Genomic DNA, 22003 nt, shown 5'->3' with positions numbered 1-22003 from the left:
ACAATGCAACATTGTCCATTATCTGCCCGAGTATTCATAAATAATCCTAAATAATTATTTTCCCATCTGAAAATTCCAGCGTATATTTTGAAGCTACTGTGTTTTTTGTTGTTGTTGTTTTTTTAAGGAATATAGCAGCTTCAACGCAAGTTATGCTCAATCGATTGCATTTATGCCATTATGTTGATTAAAACAAAATAATTACTTCGACTTATCCCTACTTCTCTTTAAAAAAGCAAAAATCGAGTTTACAATTACAAAAGAAGTGAATGGGGCCAATTTTTGGAGGGTTTAAAGACAGAAATGTGAAGCTTATAATTTTACAAATGCACTTACATTAATTCTTCTTTTAAAACTTGTGTATTATTTCAGTTGCAAAATTGCTTATAACGTAATTTATCAGGATAATAGGGTTTACCGCAACCGTTTTAGTGTTCGCCGCATCGCCCTGGCAACGAAGCTGTAAAATTCCTATAACTTCACATAGAAAAGTTTAGCAAGTGATTTTATCCCACTAAAATCATGTTAACATACATATTTATCACGTCTTGTGGCTACTCTTTTGGAACAGTATTTTACCGTTTATGCATTGGCTCCATTCACTTCCATTGTAAGTGCCTCACTGGAACTCAGATTTGTGCTGTTTTTAAAGAAACAGTTTGCTAACCTTTTCTGTATATCGTGGCGCTGGTCCATTCTGTATAATGGAGGCTCATTTTAGCATTATTGCCGACCCACCGGACCCTTCGGTTCTCCCGATGGCCAGTCCCCCCGATTGGCCCCAAAGACCGTCGGCCCATCGGGAAAATGCCCGGTATGCCAGATTACCAGTCCAGCCCTGGGTACAGATTTGATCAGATGCGTGTTTGAGATATCTTCGAGGTCTCTCACGTGAATTTGGCGCCTGTTACCTCCCCCATCCCCCATGGAATCTACGCCCCTGGTCATAAGTGTTCCCTAATTTCACCATTCAGACCGTCTTTCAATCGTTGTCACGGGACCAAGAACAGAATCTGAGAAATGACCACTCCCCCTGGCGAACGGCCAGTATTTCCGGTACACGGGACGCCTACTTTCAAAATTTTGTGTGACTTCTCATTTCTATCTCATTTCAGTTTAAACTCTAAAATTATTCTTGTTTTCTTTGTTGAAATTGTACACATGAATACCAAATGAATTGAAAATGTTATTTAATTCTTAGTGGAAAAGTGCAATGGATAATTTATCTGATTTTGATACTTATTATTAATGTAGCATTAATCAAATGTATGGGTGATGGAGAAATACTGGCACATTTAACATTTTAAAACTCATAGAATGTAGGAATATTTAAATCAAAACAATAAAAAGATTTAAATCTATTTTCATCTATTCTTTGAAGCAAGATTTTATTTAAATATTTAATTTTATTATTATATTTGTCAATTAAATCCTCCTTAAATATAAATAAAATCACCCATAAATGTTAGCTGGTGATGTTTAACAGAGGACAGACACTGGAGACATTAATCATAATTATTATTATTTGTATTATTATAATAATAATAATAATAATGAAGAAGTTGCCTGTGATCTACCTATTGCAGTCAGACTTTAATGAATGGTCAGTGCCAATTAGTCTACATGCTAACTGCAATACATGGATTTAACTTGGTAGTGTTTTGAATCTGAGCTGCATCCTGTCTTATGTTTAATGTTAACCAAGACATAATTCAGTGTATCTGCCTTAACTGTATTTGCTTGATGAGAAAATAAACGATTTTCTGTAACAGATCACCGGATTAGGTTAAAAGTGCAGAGTTGGTCTACATTTTAACATATTTGATTTTCCTATTAAAGAGGCACTGTCCCTGTTTTCTTCTTATACTGTATATAATAATAGCTACATCACTCATAACATTACTCAAACAGTTTGTTTGCATTCAGAAGGTGCTTTTCTCTTGACTTTATTCACTTATGCGATCTAGAGGAAATCAAAAAGGTAACTAAATGAAATGTGATTACATTACTTTCTTATTGAGGTAACTAGATTAAGTTAATGATTACATTTGAGCTAAGTAATCTATATTAGTAACGGATTACATTTAAAAGTAACCCCCCAACCCTGTCAACATTATGCCATGCCATTATGCAAGTAAAACCCAGGAATCTCAAGTAATGTTTATTGCAGACCTTATTTTACTCATACCACCCCCCGAGTGGAACATGTCAAGCGATCAATCACAGTTGTTTTTGTCTTGACATGTCAGTTAAGTGGGCGGATCTTGATTGCTGTGCGGTCCAGATCTTTTGCTATTCAGTTTCAGTCAAAGGTCTGGGACGTGTGACTGCTAGCAGAGAGGATCCTCATTTTCACCTCACAATAATGGTAAAATATGATTCTTTGATTTATAATTGTTGGTGCACCTAAATTACTAACATGAAATCATCGTTAGTTTTAGAACTTAACCGTCGTAGGTATGCACGTAATTCTGCATTACAGCACAAGAGCTCACTATCAAACAGTTATAATGTTTATTACATAAATGCTATATTGCGAAAGTTATTTGTCTATCTTTACGCTGTGCACGAAGCTCTAAAAGCAACATACACCCAAGGCAGCGACTTCATCTTCAGTTTGTTTCTGCACATTGAAGGCGCTTGTGGGCGTTCCTACCAGTGTCACTTCATTATTGGTGGACTTCATGTCTGGCCATAAATTGAAAATCTGATGAAAATGAGACCCGTTGCCAGTAAACCTGAGATGCCATTCTGATTCGACAAGGAATTCGTTTTCTTTTCGCTATAAATAAACATTTTACTGGGGAGAGTGTATTTATATTTAACTACTGCAGTGCTCAGTGCATTAAATTATTAACCATACGATCTAATACTACGAATCAGACTGCGAACTCTTTTTTTTCCACGCATATTTTTTTAAATTATGTTAGTGAAATCGCTCACAGCAACTAAACCTTCCTCAACTTTCCAAAGTCCCTTTCAGAAGGCTTTCCAGTTCAAAGTCCTTTTGAAGGCAAGTCCGTTCACTCGGCTGTCATCTTTGGAACGCTCCCAGCAGCTATTTTCTATTCAGACAAGCGGCGTTAAAGGACAGCTCCTATATAATTGAATGGGGAAGACCGACATCTCTCAAACGGTTGGTCAAGATCATGAACATACTTCAAATCAGCAGATAAATCAGACAATGGTATCGTAAATGGTGCTTCTGTACCTGATATCACGCTAAAATACGCTATTTTCCCAGCTTGCCTAGCTAATGCGCATGCGCGTTCTGGAGTTGATCGACAGCGCTTCCAAGACATGTCGGAATGATCGTATTTAATAGTTGAATGCACATGAATGCCACCGCAAAGTAGTAATTACGAGTGTGAAACTCTGTATTTTCATCGAGCACTGACTTTCTGAGTTTGGGGCGTGTTGATTTAAGAATCATGGCGGAAACAAATTGTTATTGGTAATAATTTAGTTTTACTTAAGGATTCTGACTGCAGTTCAGTGCTTGTGCAATTTGTTGTACCGTTAATGAAGAATAAATACGATAAAACTTATTAGAAAATAAGCATAATTTAGCTGGTTAATACAGCGACAAGTGTTTGCAACAACTACATTTCCCATCATTATATGTGGCCTCACAATAATGATACAATAGATAGATAAAGCATTAATGTCCAGAGAGGCGACAAAGTTGAGAAATATTTAACTTTTTGCAAAAGAAGAGCGACTTTCAGAAGCAACAGCCAATACGAGAGATCGAGCTTACGATCCTAATATTTTAATAATAATATTAATTGTAAAGAAACAGTGCTATTTAGACTCTCTATACACACCACTAGCGACCTAATCACCAGCCACTGCGACATGCAGCGACAAAGTAGCTACAATTTAAGTATGAACTTCCCAGGAGGACTTAAAGCACCATAAAAGGTGATTGGCTCTTTTACCTGTAAGGCAGGCCTTCCGGTTCTACATCCGCCCTATTGGGTGCTACAATTTCTCCCATTCATTTGAATACAAATGTTCCTTCTCAAGCTAAATGGTCTCTGATTTTCTCAAGTACTTTGGACACGCCCATATCTAATTGCAGAAATTGCTGTCATTCGTTTCAACAGTCAAACTGTTTAAATCAACAGCTCTCATTGAAAATGAATGAGATCAAGTTGTTTTGCTAAGCAGCAGCAGAAAAATGCTGTCCTCACACCGCTCATAACACAACGTGCACGCAGTAATGGTATGCTCTATCCCAAATGGCACACTTGATGTGGCCTTCAGTCAATGAAATCGCAGGGTGGCTGATTTAAAGGATTAGTTCACCCAAAAATAAATCTCTCATGATTTACTCACCTTTACACCGATGTGTGTCTTTCCTTCTTCAGCAGAACCAAAATGAAGATTTCTATAAGCACATTTCAGCTCTGTTTGTCCATACAATGAAATCGAATGGGTGCCATGATGCTGCTGGCTGTTTGATGAGGTCCAAAAGTCATATTTAGGCAGCATAAAGGAAATCCACATGACTCCTGTTGATCAATTAATGTCTGCTGAAGCAAATCAATAAGACTGTAAAAAATAAATTAATAATTCAAACTTTATGAACTTTAAAAAAATGCTTCCTGCTACCAGTTGACCAATCACAGAGCTGTCATGCGACATAAGCACAATGTTTGGAAGCACACACTTTGAATACAACAGAGGAATGAACGTAATTTCAAACAGCAATACAGTGGTGGGAGGAAGCAATAATTTAAAGTTAAAAACAATTTAATTATCGATTTGTGTCTTACACAAACCTATCAGTTTCTTTCAGAAGACATCAATTGAGTCCAAATGTGGACTACTTTTATGCTGCCTAAATATGACTTTTGACCATCAAACAGCCAGCAGCATCATGGCACCCATTTGCTTTAATTTTATGGACAAACAGAGCTGAAATGTGCTTATAGAAATCTTCATTTTGATTCTGCTGAAGAAGGAAAAACATACACATCTGGGATGGTTTTAAGGTGAGTAAATCATGAGAGAATTATAATTTTTGGGTGAACTAATTCTTTAACATTTTAGCACTCAGAAGGATGCTCACGAGTGCCTATTTTGGGTCCTCAGTGCACCAATACAGAATTTTTTTAAAAATGTATTTCTATTATCGAGGCACAGATACTATTTAGCCCGAGACCGAGCACTTCTGTTATAATGACTGGGAGAAATTGGAACACCCAGTATGGCAGCTGAAGTCCCGCCTTACTTGTATAATAGCCAATCACCTTGTATGTAAAGACATCGGCAATCAACTCGAGAACGCCCATGCGCATTAGCTGATACACCAGCCGGGAAATAGCGTGAAAGAAGTAAAATTGATGAAACTGTTGTTGTCAGATTTTACTGCTATTTTGAAATATGTTCATTGGTCGTAATCTTGACCGTTTTAGAGAGTTCGGCCTTTCTCCATTCAAGTTGATAGTAGCTGTACTTTTATGCCGCTTGTTTACATAGAAAATAGCTGCCTGGGAGTGTTCCCAAAATTGCCGCCGAGTGGCCTGCCTTGCCATGAAAAATACTTTGGCCCGATTGCTGATTCAGGGGCTGATGTAACGAGACCCCCCCCCCAAGATCTTGTCGTGACGTAAGGAATAGCGCACGGGGGCGCGCACGCCCCAGAATTCGCGTGCACGTCGGTTCAGTCTGGTTCATCTGGCACAACTGAGAATAGAGACTGTCAACCGCATGTTTCCAGCACGCCAGCCCATTCTATAAACGCGATTTTTTTTATTTTTCTGTTCACTATATTTTCGCCATGTTGTGGACGGCTGGTGCGATCATCAGGAAATTCTCCATGAGCTCTGTGAGTAACCTGCTGCTTTGCATTGTGGCTTTTGCTATAGATAAATGAATGAATGAATGCATAGGTGCACATGCACTGTATGGAGGACAGACTCATGCATAGACCATAAAAAAAGTTTATAAACGTCGGACAATTTACAATAACAATATTAAACAGGGTTTCTCCATGCACAGAATAAGCCTTTGTTATTGTCAGCATGCTGTCAACTGATATTGCCCAACGTCTTAATGCAGTGTTGCTGCTTTGATTCTGCATTATGCACAATATAAATGAATGTATATTGATATAGGACATGTATATGGTTCAACTGGCTTGATGTACAGTGTTTGCCACGTTGCTCTTGGTCGGATTACTTCCAGTGGACAGATCTTTGGCGAGTTGCATCAGCAAGACGGCGAGAATATGAGCGCAGATCATGTTACTCATGTCACTACTAGACCACAAACTATCAACTCATCACATGTGCATGCATGGATATGTAAACATTTTGTTGTCATGACAAACCATAATAAACTTGTTCAATACATTCAAGCAGTGTGTCAAAGCTTGAGCTGGTCATCCCTTTTAGTGGATCTCTTGATTTTAGCTCTGTTGTATAGTATTTATAGTAATGCAAAAGTGTATCATGCTGCTCCATTGATTTAAATTTCTCCCTGACGCACATGCGCACTGGTATCATTTAACTGCTTGAAACTTTCCAGCTGAGACTTTGATGCATGGGTAATTTGATCAATTTTGTCACACACGAATACATTCTGTTTAACATGGGGGAGGGTGTTAGAAACTGGAAACCAAAGGGGTTTTATTATGAAGTGGGACATAAAAAATTATCATGTTTTGTACTTTATTGCAAGTGACAGTTTACGGTAAACCACAATGATGGTTACACAGTAATAAAAGTATCTTGAGTGTATTACACAGTTATTCAGTTAAAAGTCTTTGCAATGTTTTCGTAGTTATTAGAAATTGTGGTTAGGGATATCCAATAACAACATTTTCCACTACACTCTCTGGCTTATGTGTGTGTGTGTGTGTGTGTGTGTGTGTGTATGTGTGTATATATATATATATATATGTGTGTGTATATATGTATATGTTTAAAATCAAACTTTACTCTCTTTTATACAGGCTTACCACCAAAATACGCTGAAGTTGGCCCTGATTGGCCAGAGCTTGTTTGGACAGGAAGTGTATACAAACCTCCGCAAGCAGGGCCATAAAGTGGTGGGCGTTTTCACAGTTCCTGATAAGGATGGCAAGGCGGACCCCCTGGGTGAGTGTCAGTTGGGTGGGGGTGGGACAGTGAGTTTTATTATGGCTGGGAAGGCACAGACCCACACTGGTAAACATACCATTTGCAAGAATCCGAATGAAATTGTGTACCATTATTAAAGTAGTAGAGAGAAGAGTATGTATGAAGGGGGAATGTTAAGACAGTCTTCTCCTTTAAATGGCTCTAAGGAAATTTGTATGGTCTGTGGAGGATGAAACAAAGGCCATAGTTGTATTAATAAGCAATAATGTCCTTGGTATTCAGGTTGTCAGCCTTTCCTTCCAACCCAGGGACCCCCTAATATAAAAATAATGTTTTAATATATATTATCTATTTTCTATTATCTACTTTTAATTGCTTTGCCATTGCTGTTTTTGTCAGACAGAAAGGGATTTTCATTTGTTTAATGATGGTGTTAAGTTGCGGTCACGCATACCTTCGCACAGCAAAATTCTGTGGGCGAAGATTGCGTGGGCAGAGGTTGAGCGCGTGTGAAAACTGCAAAAAATGTATCGTCGAGCAGCCTGCTCTATTGGTCAATGCGGTGAATTCGCCTGTCGATGTCCACCAAACTTGAACTCCACGTGAAATCCGAGAGGGAAAATTATTTACAGAAATTCTGCATGCGAAATACATTCATCTCACTGGGAATGCTTGCAATCGTGAATTCCATGCAATGTACTTCAGGTGACGAAGAATTTCCCCTCGCGGATTTCACGTGGAGTTCAAGTTTGATAAACTTTGCACCGAACATTCGGCGTGTTGACCAATAGGAAGTTGCTTGGTTTGGTAGTGACCTCTGAGTAGTCGGTGCGTCATTCAAAGATACACTGAAAATACACAATGGCCAAGCGTATCATTTTAGTGGTGTGTGTTTATATATATATTTTTTTTTCTTTCTTCTCTCAAACTTCACTCTGCCAGAGTATGAAGTGCAGCATTAAAAAGAGGCTGCTTGGTAGGGCTGCAAATACTGATTTTGATAATCGATTAATCTACCAATTATTTGACTATACAGCGACTATTGCAACGCTTAATCATTAGCTCTTAACCAATTATTCAGCTTGTGCCCCGACTTAAAAGGTTGTATTAAACATACTTGCTAACAATAAAGAGGATGTAATCATCTTTTAAAAATACCTCTAAATGACATTCACTGAATTTAAGGGGAAAAATCTTTTTATTCTATTTAATTCAGTAAAGAAATTCACTGCAAATATGTGTGCCTCAGCCGGGTGCAGTTTCAGTCTCTCCCCTACAGTAGATCGGGACATTCGCACAACTCATATAAGAGAAGCTGACTGCACAGAGAAATGCCAGTTTCGGAGTTTGTAGTTATTTACATGATCTGCTTCCATATTATTTGAACTTTAATAAAGCTATAACGCATTAAATATAACTGCATTAAAGACGTAATGGCTGGGTGTTCCCTTTAAAGACGCTCGACAGTTTTGCTCCAGCTCCACTTATTCCACAAAGAGATTGCTTCTGTATTTACTTATTTTGTATGTTTGCATTATAATTTCCTCATACTTAGCGATCTACATCACCTGAAGCTGTTTGGAAAGTTTAGAGTGCGTTTCTGGACTGTGAGCTGTGTAATTCTTTCTCTGTTCAGTCAGGCACAAGCTGCAGTGCTGCTCTCACGCAACATCGTTAGAGTTTAATGTGATCTCATGTTATGTTGAATGAGATCAAATGACTATTCGAGAATTACATATTTGTTGACAGTTTTTGATTGTCGACGTTGTCAATAACGTAGACTATTCGTTTCAGCCCTACTGCTTGGCAGTATTTTTTGCTGCTTTCACATTTGCTCAGCTTCCACCCACGTCACATTTTTCATCATCAATTTTGCTGTGAAAAGGTATGAGTGACAGTACATTTACCATGCCTTAACAGTCAATAAAAACAACCGAATCTGGTTGTTTCTTTGATCATAATTTATCCATATTAAGGCCACATCCACACTAATCCATTTAAGTTTCTTAATGCCATCATTTTCCAAAGTATGTGGTTATGGAGAGCCTTTACAAAAGTCTATGTTTTCGGTAAATGCCGTCGTACTATGAGAGGCGAAATTAATGCGTTTTTCAAACAAAACCTATTAGTGTGGAGAGGCCGAGGTTTAACACTTTACATTTACATTTATGCATTTGGCAGACGCTTTTATCCAAAGCGACTTGCTCTTATTACAGGGACAATCCCCCCGGAGTAACCTGGAGTTAAGTGTCTTGTGCAAGGACACAATGGTGGTGGCTGTGTGGATCGAACCAGCGACCTTCTGATTAACAGTTATGTGCTTTACCCCACTACGCCACCACCACTCCATTAAGATCTGAAGGTGTTTTTAAAGATTTCCTGTTTCAGTGGCATACCCAAAATTAAAGGCTTATAACACACAAAAAAACAAAAACAAGAAGGGGGCAAGTGTTTGTTGGTCAAGAATGTAGTTGTTAATATTTTGACGATAATGTTTTTTTCTCGCCAGCCCATCAGAGCTTAAAGGGTTCAAATAAAATCACGTTTAGAGATATTTAAAAAAAATACTGATATTTTTTTCGAAAAATGTATATAGGCCTATGTTATATCAGTCCATGAATGCCCTGTAGTACCTTCATAGATACCTGGTGGAAATAGTAAGTGTGGTTTGAGTCTAGTGTCCTACTTAGGACGTTCAGGAGTGCATTCCTGAACATCCCATTGGCTCACATTGAGTTTGTGTCTGTGGTAATGTTTGTGTGAGGTGCTAAGCCAGTTCAGTGTTGTCAAAGAGGTTTGTTTAAATAGTGCATTCCACATAATGATCTGATTGTTTTGGTGAAAAGTGGTGTGAAGCATTTAGAGGTGAAAAGTTCCCTGATGATGTAAGCCTTTGTGACGTATGTGAGAACAAATGATCAGACCCACTTGTTCTTGACAGCCTGAATGGCCAATCATTTCCAAGCTATGTCCATGCTTAGACTTCCTCATTCCTAGCAGGAAGTGTGAGTGATAAGAGTGAGATATCACTTATATCTCACTAAACATGGATATGTCTACCACCACATCCATGACAGGAACAGTCAATGAAATTACTGAAGGAATGCAAATCGTTGACCAGACAGAGGCAGCTGTTTTATTAGGTAAAGCTTTTGGCAGGGCATGCCCAGAGACTAATGGCTTTCAATTAGCCTAAGCACTTATAATTACTGTACATATTCCTTTGTAAATAATTAGTTTTATTGTAGTTTAGGTCCAGGATTTTCATCCAGGGGTCCATAAATGTTCATGATATTTGAAACTATTTAAAGTAACATTTGCTATTGGGTCTGGGTAGGTCAGCGAGTAAAGACGCTGACTGCCACCCCTGGATTCGCAAGTTCTAATCCAGGGTGTGTTGAGTGACTCCAGCCAGGTCTTCTAAGCAACCAAATTGGCCCGGTTCCTAAGGAGGGTAGAGTCACATGAGGTAACCACCTCGTGGTTGCCATTATGTGGTTCTCGCTCTCGGTGGGTCACGTGGTGAGTTATGCATGGATGCTGTGGAGAGTAGCGTGAAGCCTCCACACATGCTATGTCACATTTGCTATTTATCTGTTAATCGTTATATAGTACATAGTTTAGTTAAAGCTTAGTTATTATAAAGTGTTACTGAGATCTGTTTTGTAACGGGGATCCCTGGGTCTGTAAAGATTGTAAACCCCTGGTGGGATAAAGTTTAGGTTACATGAAGTTTGGGTTAGTAGCTTGAATTTGTAATCTGTTGAGGGAAACTAGGGAAGACAATAAACTCAACAACTACAGAACTTGTCCAACTGGAGTTGCAAAAAACCCAATTATGCAATGTGCTAATTAGTATGCATTTCTGTTTCAATTACCATACTCCGGTGGGGAAGTTCTGTGTGTACTATTAATTAGTTGCTACAGAGCTTGAATCTATTACAACTCTGCCAACTGTAGCGGTTTATGAACAAAACATTTATAGATGTCTACACTGAAAAGGGTAGGGTTAGATTAGGTAACTCTTAATGTAAAAATTGCAGGTTACCACTGTTTACAGTTTATTTAATTTTAGAGATAAAAGCCAAGGTCCCATAACATTTAACTGATAAGTCTTGATCTTGGCTCCTTATTCACCAAAGTTAAAGTCTGAATATGCCAGATGTGACCTAGTTTAAATCCAGATATCACACTAAACTGTCTTCGGTCTGTCCTGTCTGACCTTCAGCTGTGGTGGCGGAGAAAGACGGGACGCCGGTGTTTAAGTTCCCACGGTGGCGGGTGAAGGGTCAGCCCATCCCTGAGGTGGTGGAGGCGTACAAATCAGTAGGCGCCGATCTGAATGTCATGCCCTTTTGCTCCCAGTTCATCCCCATGAATGTGATCGACTTCCCCAAATATGGCTCCATTATTTACCACCCCTCCATCCTGCCCAAACACAGAGGAGCCTCTTCTATTAACTGGTAAGGTTTATTTGCATGTGTGTTTATAGTATTTCATAGAGTATGTGTGATTTTAACATATCCCTATTAGATTTTGTAACCTTTCACCTCTATACTGTAATAAACAATATTGATATACAGTATTAGCCCAACAAAGATTAAAACAAGCATTAAAGGTGTCATATCATTACGCATGTTATGTTTTTTAAATATAATGTCACAGGGCCTGGGTAGCTCAGTGGTAAAAGACGCTGACTACCACCCCTGGAGTTCACTAGTTCGAATACCAGGGCATGCTGAGTGACTCAAGCCAGGTCTCCTAAGCAACCAAATTGGCCCGGTTGCTAGGGAGGGTAGAGTCACATGGGGTAACCTGCTCGTGGTCGCTATAATGTGGTTCATTCTCGGTGGGGTGTGTGGTGAATTGAGCGTGGATGCCGCGGTGAAGCCTCCACACGTGCTATGTCTCCGTGGCAACGCGCTCAACAAGCCAAGTGATAAGATGCGTGGGTTGATGGTCTCAGATGCGGAGGCAGATGGGATTCGTCCTCCACCACCCGGATTGAGGCGAATCACTACATGACCAAGAGGACTTAAAAGCACATTGGGAATTGGGCATTCCAAATTGTGAGAAAAAGGGTGGAAAAAAATAAAAAATAATTAAATACAATGTCATAATAGATGATAAGATTAATCCAAAGATCTTTTAATTTATAGTGCTGAATATCACCTTAAAATTAACGTTACATTAACAATAACGTGTCACTTCCTGAGTGTGCTGTCTTTCTGTGATCTCTTCTTACTGTTTTGAAATGGACGGTATATGTGTGTGTATCTGCGTGTGCAGGACACTAATCGAAGGTGATAAGAAAGCAGGATTCAGTATATTCTGGGCTGATGATGGCTTGGACACTGGTCCCATCCTGCTGCAGAGGGAATGCCCAGTTGAACCAAACGATACTGTGGACACACTCTACAACCGCTTCCTATTTCCAGAGGGCATTAAGGCCATGGTAACTTTCTCATTGTTCTTTCTAACATACTGTAATTCTCTGATGCTGTAAGAAGGATGCATTTGGCAGATGCTTTTATCCAAAGCGACTTACAGTGCACTTATTACAGGGACAATCCCCCAGACCAACCTGGAGTAAAGTGCCTTGTTCAAGGACAAGTGTGCTTTAAGCCCACTATGCCACCACCACTAAGAAATATGAAAAAGTTATTGTTTAAAACCAAGTTAAATATGAGATTTTGACTCACTTATTCAGATTTTTGTGGTTCATGAATCTGTGCTTTCACTTATAAATGTGTGTGGTTCTTGTTCACACAGGTAGAAGCTGTAGAGCTCATTGCAGATGGCAAAGCTCCTAAGATCCCTCAGTCTGAAGAAGGAGCCAGTTATGAGGGCATCCAGAAGAAATCCAATGCTATGGTGATAAACCTAATTCTTTGACATTTTAGAAACCTTTTCTTCTCAAATTTCTAATTTATTTTCTCTCAAATTTCTAAAGTTATTTTCTGTAACCTAATTAGACTGTGATTTGTTTTGGACAAACTCTAATGTAAACTCTAGTTATGCAGCTGTATTACTTGCGACATATTTGTGAGTTCATGAATGTGTGAGAATATTTTTGGGAGGGATTTTGCACTTTTATACTCTCTTTGATTTCTTTTGTAAAGGTGAATATGGCCCAGCCGGCTGAGGCCATCCATAACTGGATCCGTGGTCATGATAAAGTTCCAGGTGCTTGGATTGTCATTGATGGAAAGGTGCGCTCTTTAAACAACACACACTTTTGTACGTTAAAATGCATGAGACAAACAGCCTACAACACAAACAACTTCATTGAGACACTGTTTAATTATAGAGCTGTTTCATCTTTGGATCTTGAAGTGTGAAAATGTTTTTTCCCCTTAAATGTTCCAAAAAACAATTGGAATGCCCAATTCCCACTACATAGTAAGTCCTTGTGGTGGCGTGGTTACTCATCTCAATCTGGGTGGCAGAAGACAAGTCTCAGTTGTCTCCGCTTCTGAGTCCGTCAATCTGTGCATTTTATCACGGGTTGCTTAGGAGACCTGGCTGAAGTCACTCAGCACACCCTGGATCCGAACTCGCGACTCCAGGGTTGGTAGTCAGCATCAATACTCGCTGAGCTACCCAGGCCCTGTGCTGTTCATTTGATTATTAATATTTCTGAATTATCATTGATAAAATCTTACAAATGATAAGCAGATGACGTCTTAATTAATGGATGGGAATGTACTTGTGTCTTGTAGCCAGTAACGCTGTACAGCTCATCGATGCTGGGAGGGTCAGTGCCCACTGGTCAGCCAGTAGAGTTGGAGGGGGCGTCTCAGCCCGGACTCATCACCAAATCTGGACTTGTTCTGTTTGGATCTGACGGAAAAGCAGTTAGTCTCTAGTGTTTATTTAAGTCTTTACTCTCATTTATTTAAAAAAAAAAAGACCTTTGTCATTGTAAAGAAGATTAATTGTGTTAATGTATATGGCTGTACAGCTCCAAGTGAAGAATTTGCAGTTTGAGGATGGAAAGATGATTTCAGCATCCAAATATTTCTCATCAGAGGAGACTACCAGTTTGGATCTCACAGATGTTGAGAATAAAATGGCTGAGGAGATCAGGGTGTGTATATTCATGTTTATGTGCTTCAAGACAATCGATACTTATTATTTTTTTGTATCAAATATAGCATTTTTCTTTTGTTGCTTGGTTGTCTAGGCGATCTGGAAAGGCATTCTGAGTAATGTACCAGCAGTTGAAGATACAACAGATTTCTTTAAGTCAGGAGCTGCCTCAATGGATGTGGTCAGGTGGGTCTGACCTCTAAGTTTAATATTTTTTCTTTGAACTTTTGACATTTGCTCTTACTCACACTTAAGGTTAGGGATTTGAACAACCCTAACCCTAAGTATTAAACTTTAGCATGTAGTTTGTCCTGCACCATTTGTGCTACAGACATGAATGATACCTCAAATCATGCAGCTTGTTAAGAATAGGTGTGCTGTTACTTTTCTATCTGAGTGACTGGACTTCCAATTTTCACCTGGTGGATGAAAAAAAAAACCTAGCCATATCTAGGGATCAGGATAAAATAGAGACATGGGGTGGGCTCTTTTGACGATGTGATTGTTTTGTTCAGATTGGTGGAGGAAGTAAAGCAGAAATGCAGTGGAGTTCAGCTTCAGAACGAAGACGTTTACATGGCCACCACCTTCCAAAGTTTCATCCAGATGTTCGTTCGACGCTTGCGCGGAGAAGACCAGGAAGAGGAGCTGGTCATTGATTATGTAACAAAAGATGTCAATAACATGACCCTGAAGATGCCTTATCAGTGTTTCATCAACGGCACGTTTGAAGATGCAGAAGATGGAAAGACGTACAACACTGTGAACCCCACAGATGGTTCGGTAAGCATGCCTAAGTGGTAATTCACACCGATCGTGCTTTGCATCCATCAGCCTCCATGTTTTTTTTTTATAGTTTTACTATGTAAACATGCACTAGATGGACGTCTTTGACCATTTTGCTGCATCTCGCTATTTTTACAGAGTCATTTTTTAAATGCCATGTCATTTTAAAAAGAACTTCAGCTTTTAACGTGTCTAGAAACACATGTGTTCGGTTCTATTCTAGCTTTTTTAGCGCAAGAACGCATTCAGTCTGAACAGCCCCTAATGGTTTTGTTGTGTCTTTCAGGTGATCTGTAAGGTGTCATATGCTTCAGTGGCAGATGTGGACCGAGCGGTTAGTGCAGCCAAAGAGGCCTTTAACAACGGGCCTTGGGGCAAGATGAACCCCCGTGACAGGGGCAGGCTGCTCTACCGGTAATATCTTCAGCCAGTGGACCATAATGTGTGTGTGTGTGTGTGTGTGTGTGTTTTTGCACATTTTTGTTACTAAGATGGTTTGTTTAAAGAGATTTTGTTGAATATATTTGTCATAGATATAAAAAGCCAAATATAGTTGCAAAACAAACATACAGTAGTTATACATTGCTATTAAAAGTCCAAAATGCATTTGTTTGACATTTGTTTGTCTTTATGATCATTTAAGCCATTTGGGACAGTGCAGTTATTCTAAATAAATCTAAGTGGAATTTACATCAATGTTTTGGTTTGTACTACTCGTATAGTAATCCATCTATGTTTACACATGCATGCAGTCTGGCTGACCTAATGGAAGAACATCAGGAAGAGCTGGCCACTATTGAGGCAATTGACTCTGGTGCTGTTTATACACTGGCTTTAAAAACCCATGTGGGCATGTCCATTCAGACCTTCAGATACTTTGCAGGCTGGTGTGACAAGATCCAGGTGTGTGTGTTCAATATACAGTTCTGTGTTGCATACATCCTGTAACGTCTGATCACTAACACATCATATCCTGTTTCCAGGGCTCAACGATACCCATCAACCAAGCCAGGCCAAACCGGAACCTCACCTATACCAAGAAAGAGCCTCTGGGGTGAGGGAATATACATATTTGTGTGTTCATGCACATTATGTCATTAGAATAAAGGTGCAATATGGTGTTTGTGTCTCAGTGTGTGTGCAATAGTGATTCCATGGAATTATCCATTGATGATGTTGGCGTGGAAGAGCGCAGCCTGTCTGGCAGCTGGAAACACACTCGTCTTGAAACCTGCACAGGTAATCCACACAAACACAAATGTATATTAGGGATGTGCAAAACTACCAATTTTCATAATCCACTAGGTAATCTGTTGTGCGAAGGACTAGTCTTTAAGGATAATAACGTATAATTAGATTGTTCACATGACCCAGATCAGATGCCATTTAGAGGGAAATAAGGATGCAGAGTGCAGCACTACAACATAATGACTGATGGATATTCAACCAATAAAAAGGCTAAAGAACTTATTTCACAAAACTAACAAAGTAAGATATAAGAAAGGCTCCAATTCAAATTTGCACAAAACTGCTTATGTGCATCCTGAATGCGGAATGAAGCACTTTAATGTAACCAGAGTGCTTCATGGGGATCCTTGTTGCACATTCAAAAACACAGAACTATAAAGATAATCTAGTTCACAACATAAAGTAGTTTAAACGTTTTCTGCCACTATTTATTTAAACAGAATCAGCAAAAGTGTTTAATCTCTCCACATTACCTCACAAATATACGGGAATATTACTCCTAGCAGAGAATTACATCATTAACGTCTAACAGTGGACGTCTTGAAATGTATTGTTGATGCAGCGCTTTGCTTTAATAACAGTGCATAAAAAGAGCATGAAAGAGACAAAACTTCTTGTAGGGTATTTTGCTGTGCTGACTTTTATTCACTGTTAAGCTCAGCGAGCTATCATCAAACAAAAATGCTCTCTAAGAAGTTGTGTATCTCATTTAATTTGAGAATTGTGTCTAATATTAAAACCACCACCACTGGGGGCCTGGGTAGCTCAGCAAGTATTGACACTGACTACCACCCCTGGAGTCACGAGTTTGAATCCAGGGTGTGCTGAGTGACTCCACCCAGGTCTCCTAAGCAACCAAATTGTCCCGGTTGCTAGGTAGGGTAGAGTCACATGGGGTAACCTCCTCATGGTCACCATAATGTGGTTCTTGCTCTCGGTGGGGCACGTGGTGAGTTGTGCATGGATGCCACGAAGAATAGCGTGAAGCCTCCACACGCGCTAGGTCTCCGCGGTAACGCGCTCAACAAGCCACGTGATAAAATGCATGAACTGACGGTCTGAGACGTGGAGGCAACTGAGATTCATCCTCCGCCACCCGGTTTGAGGCGAGTCAATACCACACCACGAGGACTTAAAGCGGATTGGGAATTGGGCATTCCAAAAAGGGGAGAAGAAAAAAAACACCACCACAAAAAAATTTTATGATTGTAGTTGACCCCACTAATCAACTAGTCAGTTGTTAGATGCCTGGTTGATTAGTCAACATTATGTAGGGGAAAATGTACAATCATGTGGCCATTATTGCAAAATAAACCCCAACAGGGAATATCCTGCATATTACGTGGCTACTTACCAAGTAAATAAGTGGACATTGATTTGAGTTCAAATTTGTTTAATTGTCCAGGTAACCCCTCTGACTGCACTGAAGTTTGCAGAGCTGACAGTCATAGCTGGCATTCCGAAGGGCGTGATCAACATTTTACCAGGATCAGGTAAATATATCAACAAAACACTATCCCATTCTATGGACAGCACATGTTCACAATAATGTTTGAGATGCGCAATTGATTGTATGTGTGCTTGCATATATATTTTGTTACTTTTTGGGCCCTCTTTCATATTATTGTATAAGGTCAGTGTTATTTTTTATTTCTCCTTGATGACTGATGCTCTTTCTCTCAGGTGGTCTGGTTGGGCAGAGGATGTCTGATCACCCTGATATCCGTAAACTGGGTTTCACAGGCTCCACTCCCATCGGCAAACAGATCATGAAAAGGTAAGTCAGTAGGGCTGTATTTGGTACTACTAGACAGCTCTTAAATGTCTAAAAATGTTGCGTTTACCCAAAGGGTTAGTGATTTTCATGTTTGTACCAGCTCTTACTCATTGTACATTGAAATCTGAAAGAGTTTCCAATTGATGATCTTATATCTGTTGCAGCTGTGCAGTCAGTAACTTGAAGAAGGTGTCTCTGGAATTGGGTGGCAAATCTCCCCTCATTATCTTCAGTGACTGTGACATGGACAAGGCAGTGAGGATGGTGAGAGAAGAAATCTACTGACAGAAGATTGACATTTGATCCCATGAATCACAGAAGGCTTAATAAGTAAGATCATCTGCCTCTTTAACTGGGTGTGTTTGTGTTTTTGAACAGGGCATGAGTTCTGTTTTCTTCAACAAAGGAGAGAACTGCATCGCTGCTGGCAGGCTATTTATAGAGGAGTCCATTCATGACGAGTACATCAGGAGAGTGGTACATGTTTCATTTGAATTTATTCTCCAAATAACGCAGATTTTGGCCAGCCTTAGATCATAGTTTTGATTGAGATGAGCATTACTGTGTTGCTGATATACAATGATAACATTGTTTTTGTGTGTTCAGGTTGAGGAAATTAAGAAGATGAAGATTGGAGATCCTTTGGATCGCTCCACAGATCATGGACCTCAGAACCACAAGGCCCACTTGGACAAGTTGGTTGAGTACTGCGAGATTGGCATCAAGGAAGGGGCGACGCTCGTCTACGGTGGGAGACAGGTGGACAGACCAGGTGGGACCTTAAGTCCATATCACCAGCCAAACCATATGAAATCTAACCATGTCATAGCCAGACAGTGATTTATCCAAAGCGACTTCCAAATGAGGACCATAAGCAATTAGTCATACAAAAATGTCATCAATATATAGTATTTAGTATCACACTTGTAGCTTGAATAGTATATAAGCTAGTACAAAAGAAAGAGACGTACAAAGAAAGTAATTTTTTTTATTATTATTAAATAAGTTCACTTATGCTTGTGGCTTGGTTAAGTGCTCAAAAAATCCGAAGTTGTATAATTCACATGCGCATTATTTCATTTGTGATGTGCATTTATGTATGTTCACAGGCTTTTTCATGGAGCCTACGGTTTTCACAGATGTTGAAGATCACATGTTTATCGCTAAAGAGGAATCATTTGGTCCCGTTATGGTGGTATCCAAATTCAAGGATGGGTAAGCTGCCTTTCCTTGTCCTTAGTAGGTTGATTATTTTTCTATTTATGGCAGTCTGACATGCAAGAGCTTTTGAGAAATTCAGCTTACCAACCAACAGGGAACATTCCAACAACTTAAGCTAAAGTCAGTAAAGGTTAAACAAAGGTTTTCAAAAAACACTAATGGAACATCCCTTTGATGTTATTAGAATTCGATAAAAGTTCTCACCATGTTTGGAGAACGAGCTTCATGCCACATTGTTTGTATGCCGTTTAAACCAGATTTATTTTGAAAGTGATATTTCACACAAAAATGGAAATTCTCATCATTTACTCACCCTCATGCCATCCCAGCTGTGTATGACTTTCTTTCTTCTGCTGAACATAAAATGAAGATTTTTAGAAGTATATTTTAGCTCTGTAGGATCATAAAATGCAAGTGAATGTTGCCCAGAACTTTGAAGCTCCAAAAAGCACAGAAAGGCAGCATAAAAGTAATCCATATGACTCCAGTGGTTTTATCCATGTCTTCAGAAGTGATATGATAAGTGTGGGTGAGAAACAGATCAATATTTAAGTCCTATTTTGCTATAAATTCTTCCTGCCCAGTACGGGGCAATATGCATGAAGAATGCGAATCAGCAAAAATAAAGAAAATGTGAAAGTGGAGATTGATAGTACAAAAGGACTTAAATACTAGTCTGTTTGTTACCACATTTATATCACTCCTGAAGATATATATTAAGCCACTGGAGTCATATGGATTACTTTTATGCTGTCTTTGTTCTTTTTGAAGCTTTAAAGTTTTGGTACCCATTCACTTGCATTGTGAGGACCTACAGAGCTGAGATATTATTCTAAATATCTTTGTTAATGTTCCGCAGAAAAAATATAATCATACACATCTGGGATGGCAATGACGAGTGCATTATAATTTTTAGGTGAACTATTCCTTTAACTTTTTTTTTTTTTCTAAAAACTGATTTTAGGACATTTTCATGAATGTCATACCAATCTAAGTAACATTATGCTCACGTTAAGAACTGGACTTCTCACATTCCAACAACCAAAATGTAACGTTTGGAAAACGTTCTAAGAACAAGAATTTGTTAGTTGGGTCAAGGGTTTGTAATACTGTAGCCTAAGAAATTTGCTTCATCACATAAAACATTAAAAATAACAATACAGCATCCCTGTTTTATGTTTATTAGTGATGTAGATGGAGTTTTAAGCAGAGCCAATGACACAGAGTTCGGTCTAGCCTCTGGAGTTTTCACCCGTGACATCAACAAAGCCATGTACGTCAGTGAGAAACTGGAGGCAGGAACAGTGTTCGTCAACACCTACAACAAAACCGATGTGGCAGCACCATTCGGAGGCTTCAAACAGTCTGGCTTTGGCAAAGACCTCGGTAAGCCCAAGCACAACGCACACTGAACAATCTCTTCCAGATCAATGTAGTTCTTCAAGTATATTTAACCTGATCAGAAACAGATGTGGTCACTCATGTGAGTACAATGTTTGTGAATGTGTGTATACAGGTGAGGCAGCCCTGCATGAGTACCTGCGGACTAAAGCCGTGACAGTGGAGTACTGAGAGAAGCCTGCAGCTTGACTCTTGATAGAACTACAGAAGTGATCTATTGTCTTTGGCTTTTTCTTGAAGCAGGTTTGATTGGAAAAGAGCATTTCCTGCCAGGACTACACTAATGTGCCTACATTTTTATAATCTCCCATTTTTCTGGAACTGCTTAATGCTTGGAGAGGGACACACTTTTTTTTTTTAAAGCTGAAGTATTTAATTTATGCAAAAATAGCACCACCGATCGGAATCTGCTCATTGCCTGCAGTTGTTCAAACAGTCAGATTGTCCTGCCCTCAACTCACGCCATTGGTTGTGTAACATTGTTGGGGCAGGTCGCTCAGAACAAACACAGGATTTTCTATTTTGCCACATTGACGAAGCGTTTAGTTATTGAAAAAAAAATAACATATGAATGGTTTACTTATAGTTGTCACTGCATATTAAGATGGGATATGAGAAAGTATTTTAACACTGAAAAAGTTACATACTTCAGCTTTAAATATAATATATAGTTAATGGCCATCAGATCAAGAAGCTGAAAACAAGTATGTTAATGAGTTAACTTAAGGTGCAGAATTAATTCGATTTTACGAAGAAAACACAACAGTATCATTAGCTGGTCTGGATTATTATAACGTGCACATTAAGGGAAGCCTTTCATATCACTGTCACTTTATGAAATCCGTATTACCATATTTCTAGATCTTAAAGGTTTTTAATATGCATAGCATTTTCACATCACATTTTAATTAATATACCTGTATATATTTTATTAGAGAATGAGACTAATTGTTTTTTAATATATTTAATTTTGCATTCCAGACAGATGTTACATGATTGGAAATGTTGAAAGGAAATAATTTAAAGGGGTCATGACATATGCACACACACACACACACACGTTATATATATATATATATATATATATATATCTCTTCACTGATAATTTTCCACCCTGTCTCTAGCCATGTCTGAAACGCTCTGTTTTGGCCTGAACATCTCCTTTTAACTTCTACATAAACGCTCACTGTTTTGATTAAGTAACATATATATTTGAAACTAGGGCTGAAATGATTAGTCAACATTATCGACAACATCAACAGTAAAAAATTGTCATTGTCGAATAGTCGTTTGATCTCATTTAATGTAACATGAGATCACATTAAACTCTAATGATGTTGCGTGAGAGCAGCACTGCAGCTTGTGCCTGACTGAACAGAGAAAGAAT

General features: G+C 39.0%; 1 protein-coding gene across 2 annotated transcripts; it reads left to right on the top strand.

The window, feature by feature from the left end:
- Window positions 1–2269: 2269 nt before the first annotated feature.
- aldh1l2 (aldehyde dehydrogenase 1 family, member L2) lies at window positions 2270–20876 on the top strand. Of its 2 annotated transcripts, none has more exons than XM_052118501.1 (22): window positions 2270–2368; window positions 6965–7109; window positions 11320–11554; window positions 12381–12546; window positions 12864–12965; window positions 13214–13303; window positions 13814–13948; window positions 14056–14181; window positions 14278–14369; window positions 14699–14966; window positions 15256–15383; window positions 15722–15872; window positions 15953–16023; window positions 16103–16208; window positions 17623–17710; window positions 17901–17994; window positions 18159–18258; window positions 18373–18471; window positions 18601–18766; window positions 19104–19209; window positions 20402–20601; window positions 20732–20876. In XM_052118501.1, the coding sequence occupies exons 1-22, from the start codon at window positions 2366–2368 to the stop codon at window positions 20785–20787; spliced, it is 2727 nt and encodes a 908-aa protein (XP_051974461.1). In that variant the 5' UTR covers window positions 2270–2365; the 3' UTR covers window positions 20788–20876. The 2 variants fall into 2 exon arrangements, with proteins under 2 accessions (XP_051974461.1, XP_051974459.1); XM_052118499.1 differs by lacking the exon at window positions 2270–2368 and adding an exon at window positions 5697–5836.
- The last annotated feature ends 1127 nt before the right edge of the window (window positions 20877–22003 follow it).

The sequence above is a fragment of the Xyrauchen texanus genome, chromosome 45, assembly GCF_025860055.1.
Source record: "Xyrauchen texanus isolate HMW12.3.18 chromosome 45, RBS_HiC_50CHRs, whole genome shotgun sequence".
Taxonomy (NCBI): Eukaryota; Metazoa; Chordata; class Actinopteri; order Cypriniformes; family Catostomidae; genus Xyrauchen; species Xyrauchen texanus.
The sequence above is the reverse complement of the archived record's forward strand: the minus strand, read 5'-3'. Positions and strand labels throughout refer to the sequence as shown.

What these genes read in the sequence shown, in the direction of transcription:
- aldh1l2 (XM_052118499.1), top strand. Translation starts at nt 5,789, where the DNA reads ATGTTGTGGACGGCTGGTGCGATCATCAGGAAATTCTCCATGAGCTCT. An exon ending in TGGACAAGGCAGTGAGGATG is followed by an intron (nt 18,259 to 18,372) that starts GTGAGAGAAGAA and finishes GTTTTTGAACAG; the next exon opens with GGCATGAGTTCTGTTTTCTT. An exon ending in ACGAGTACATCAGGAGAGTG is followed by an intron (nt 18,472 to 18,600) that starts GTACATGTTTCA and finishes TTGTGTGTTCAG; the next exon opens with GTTGAGGAAATTAAGAAGAT.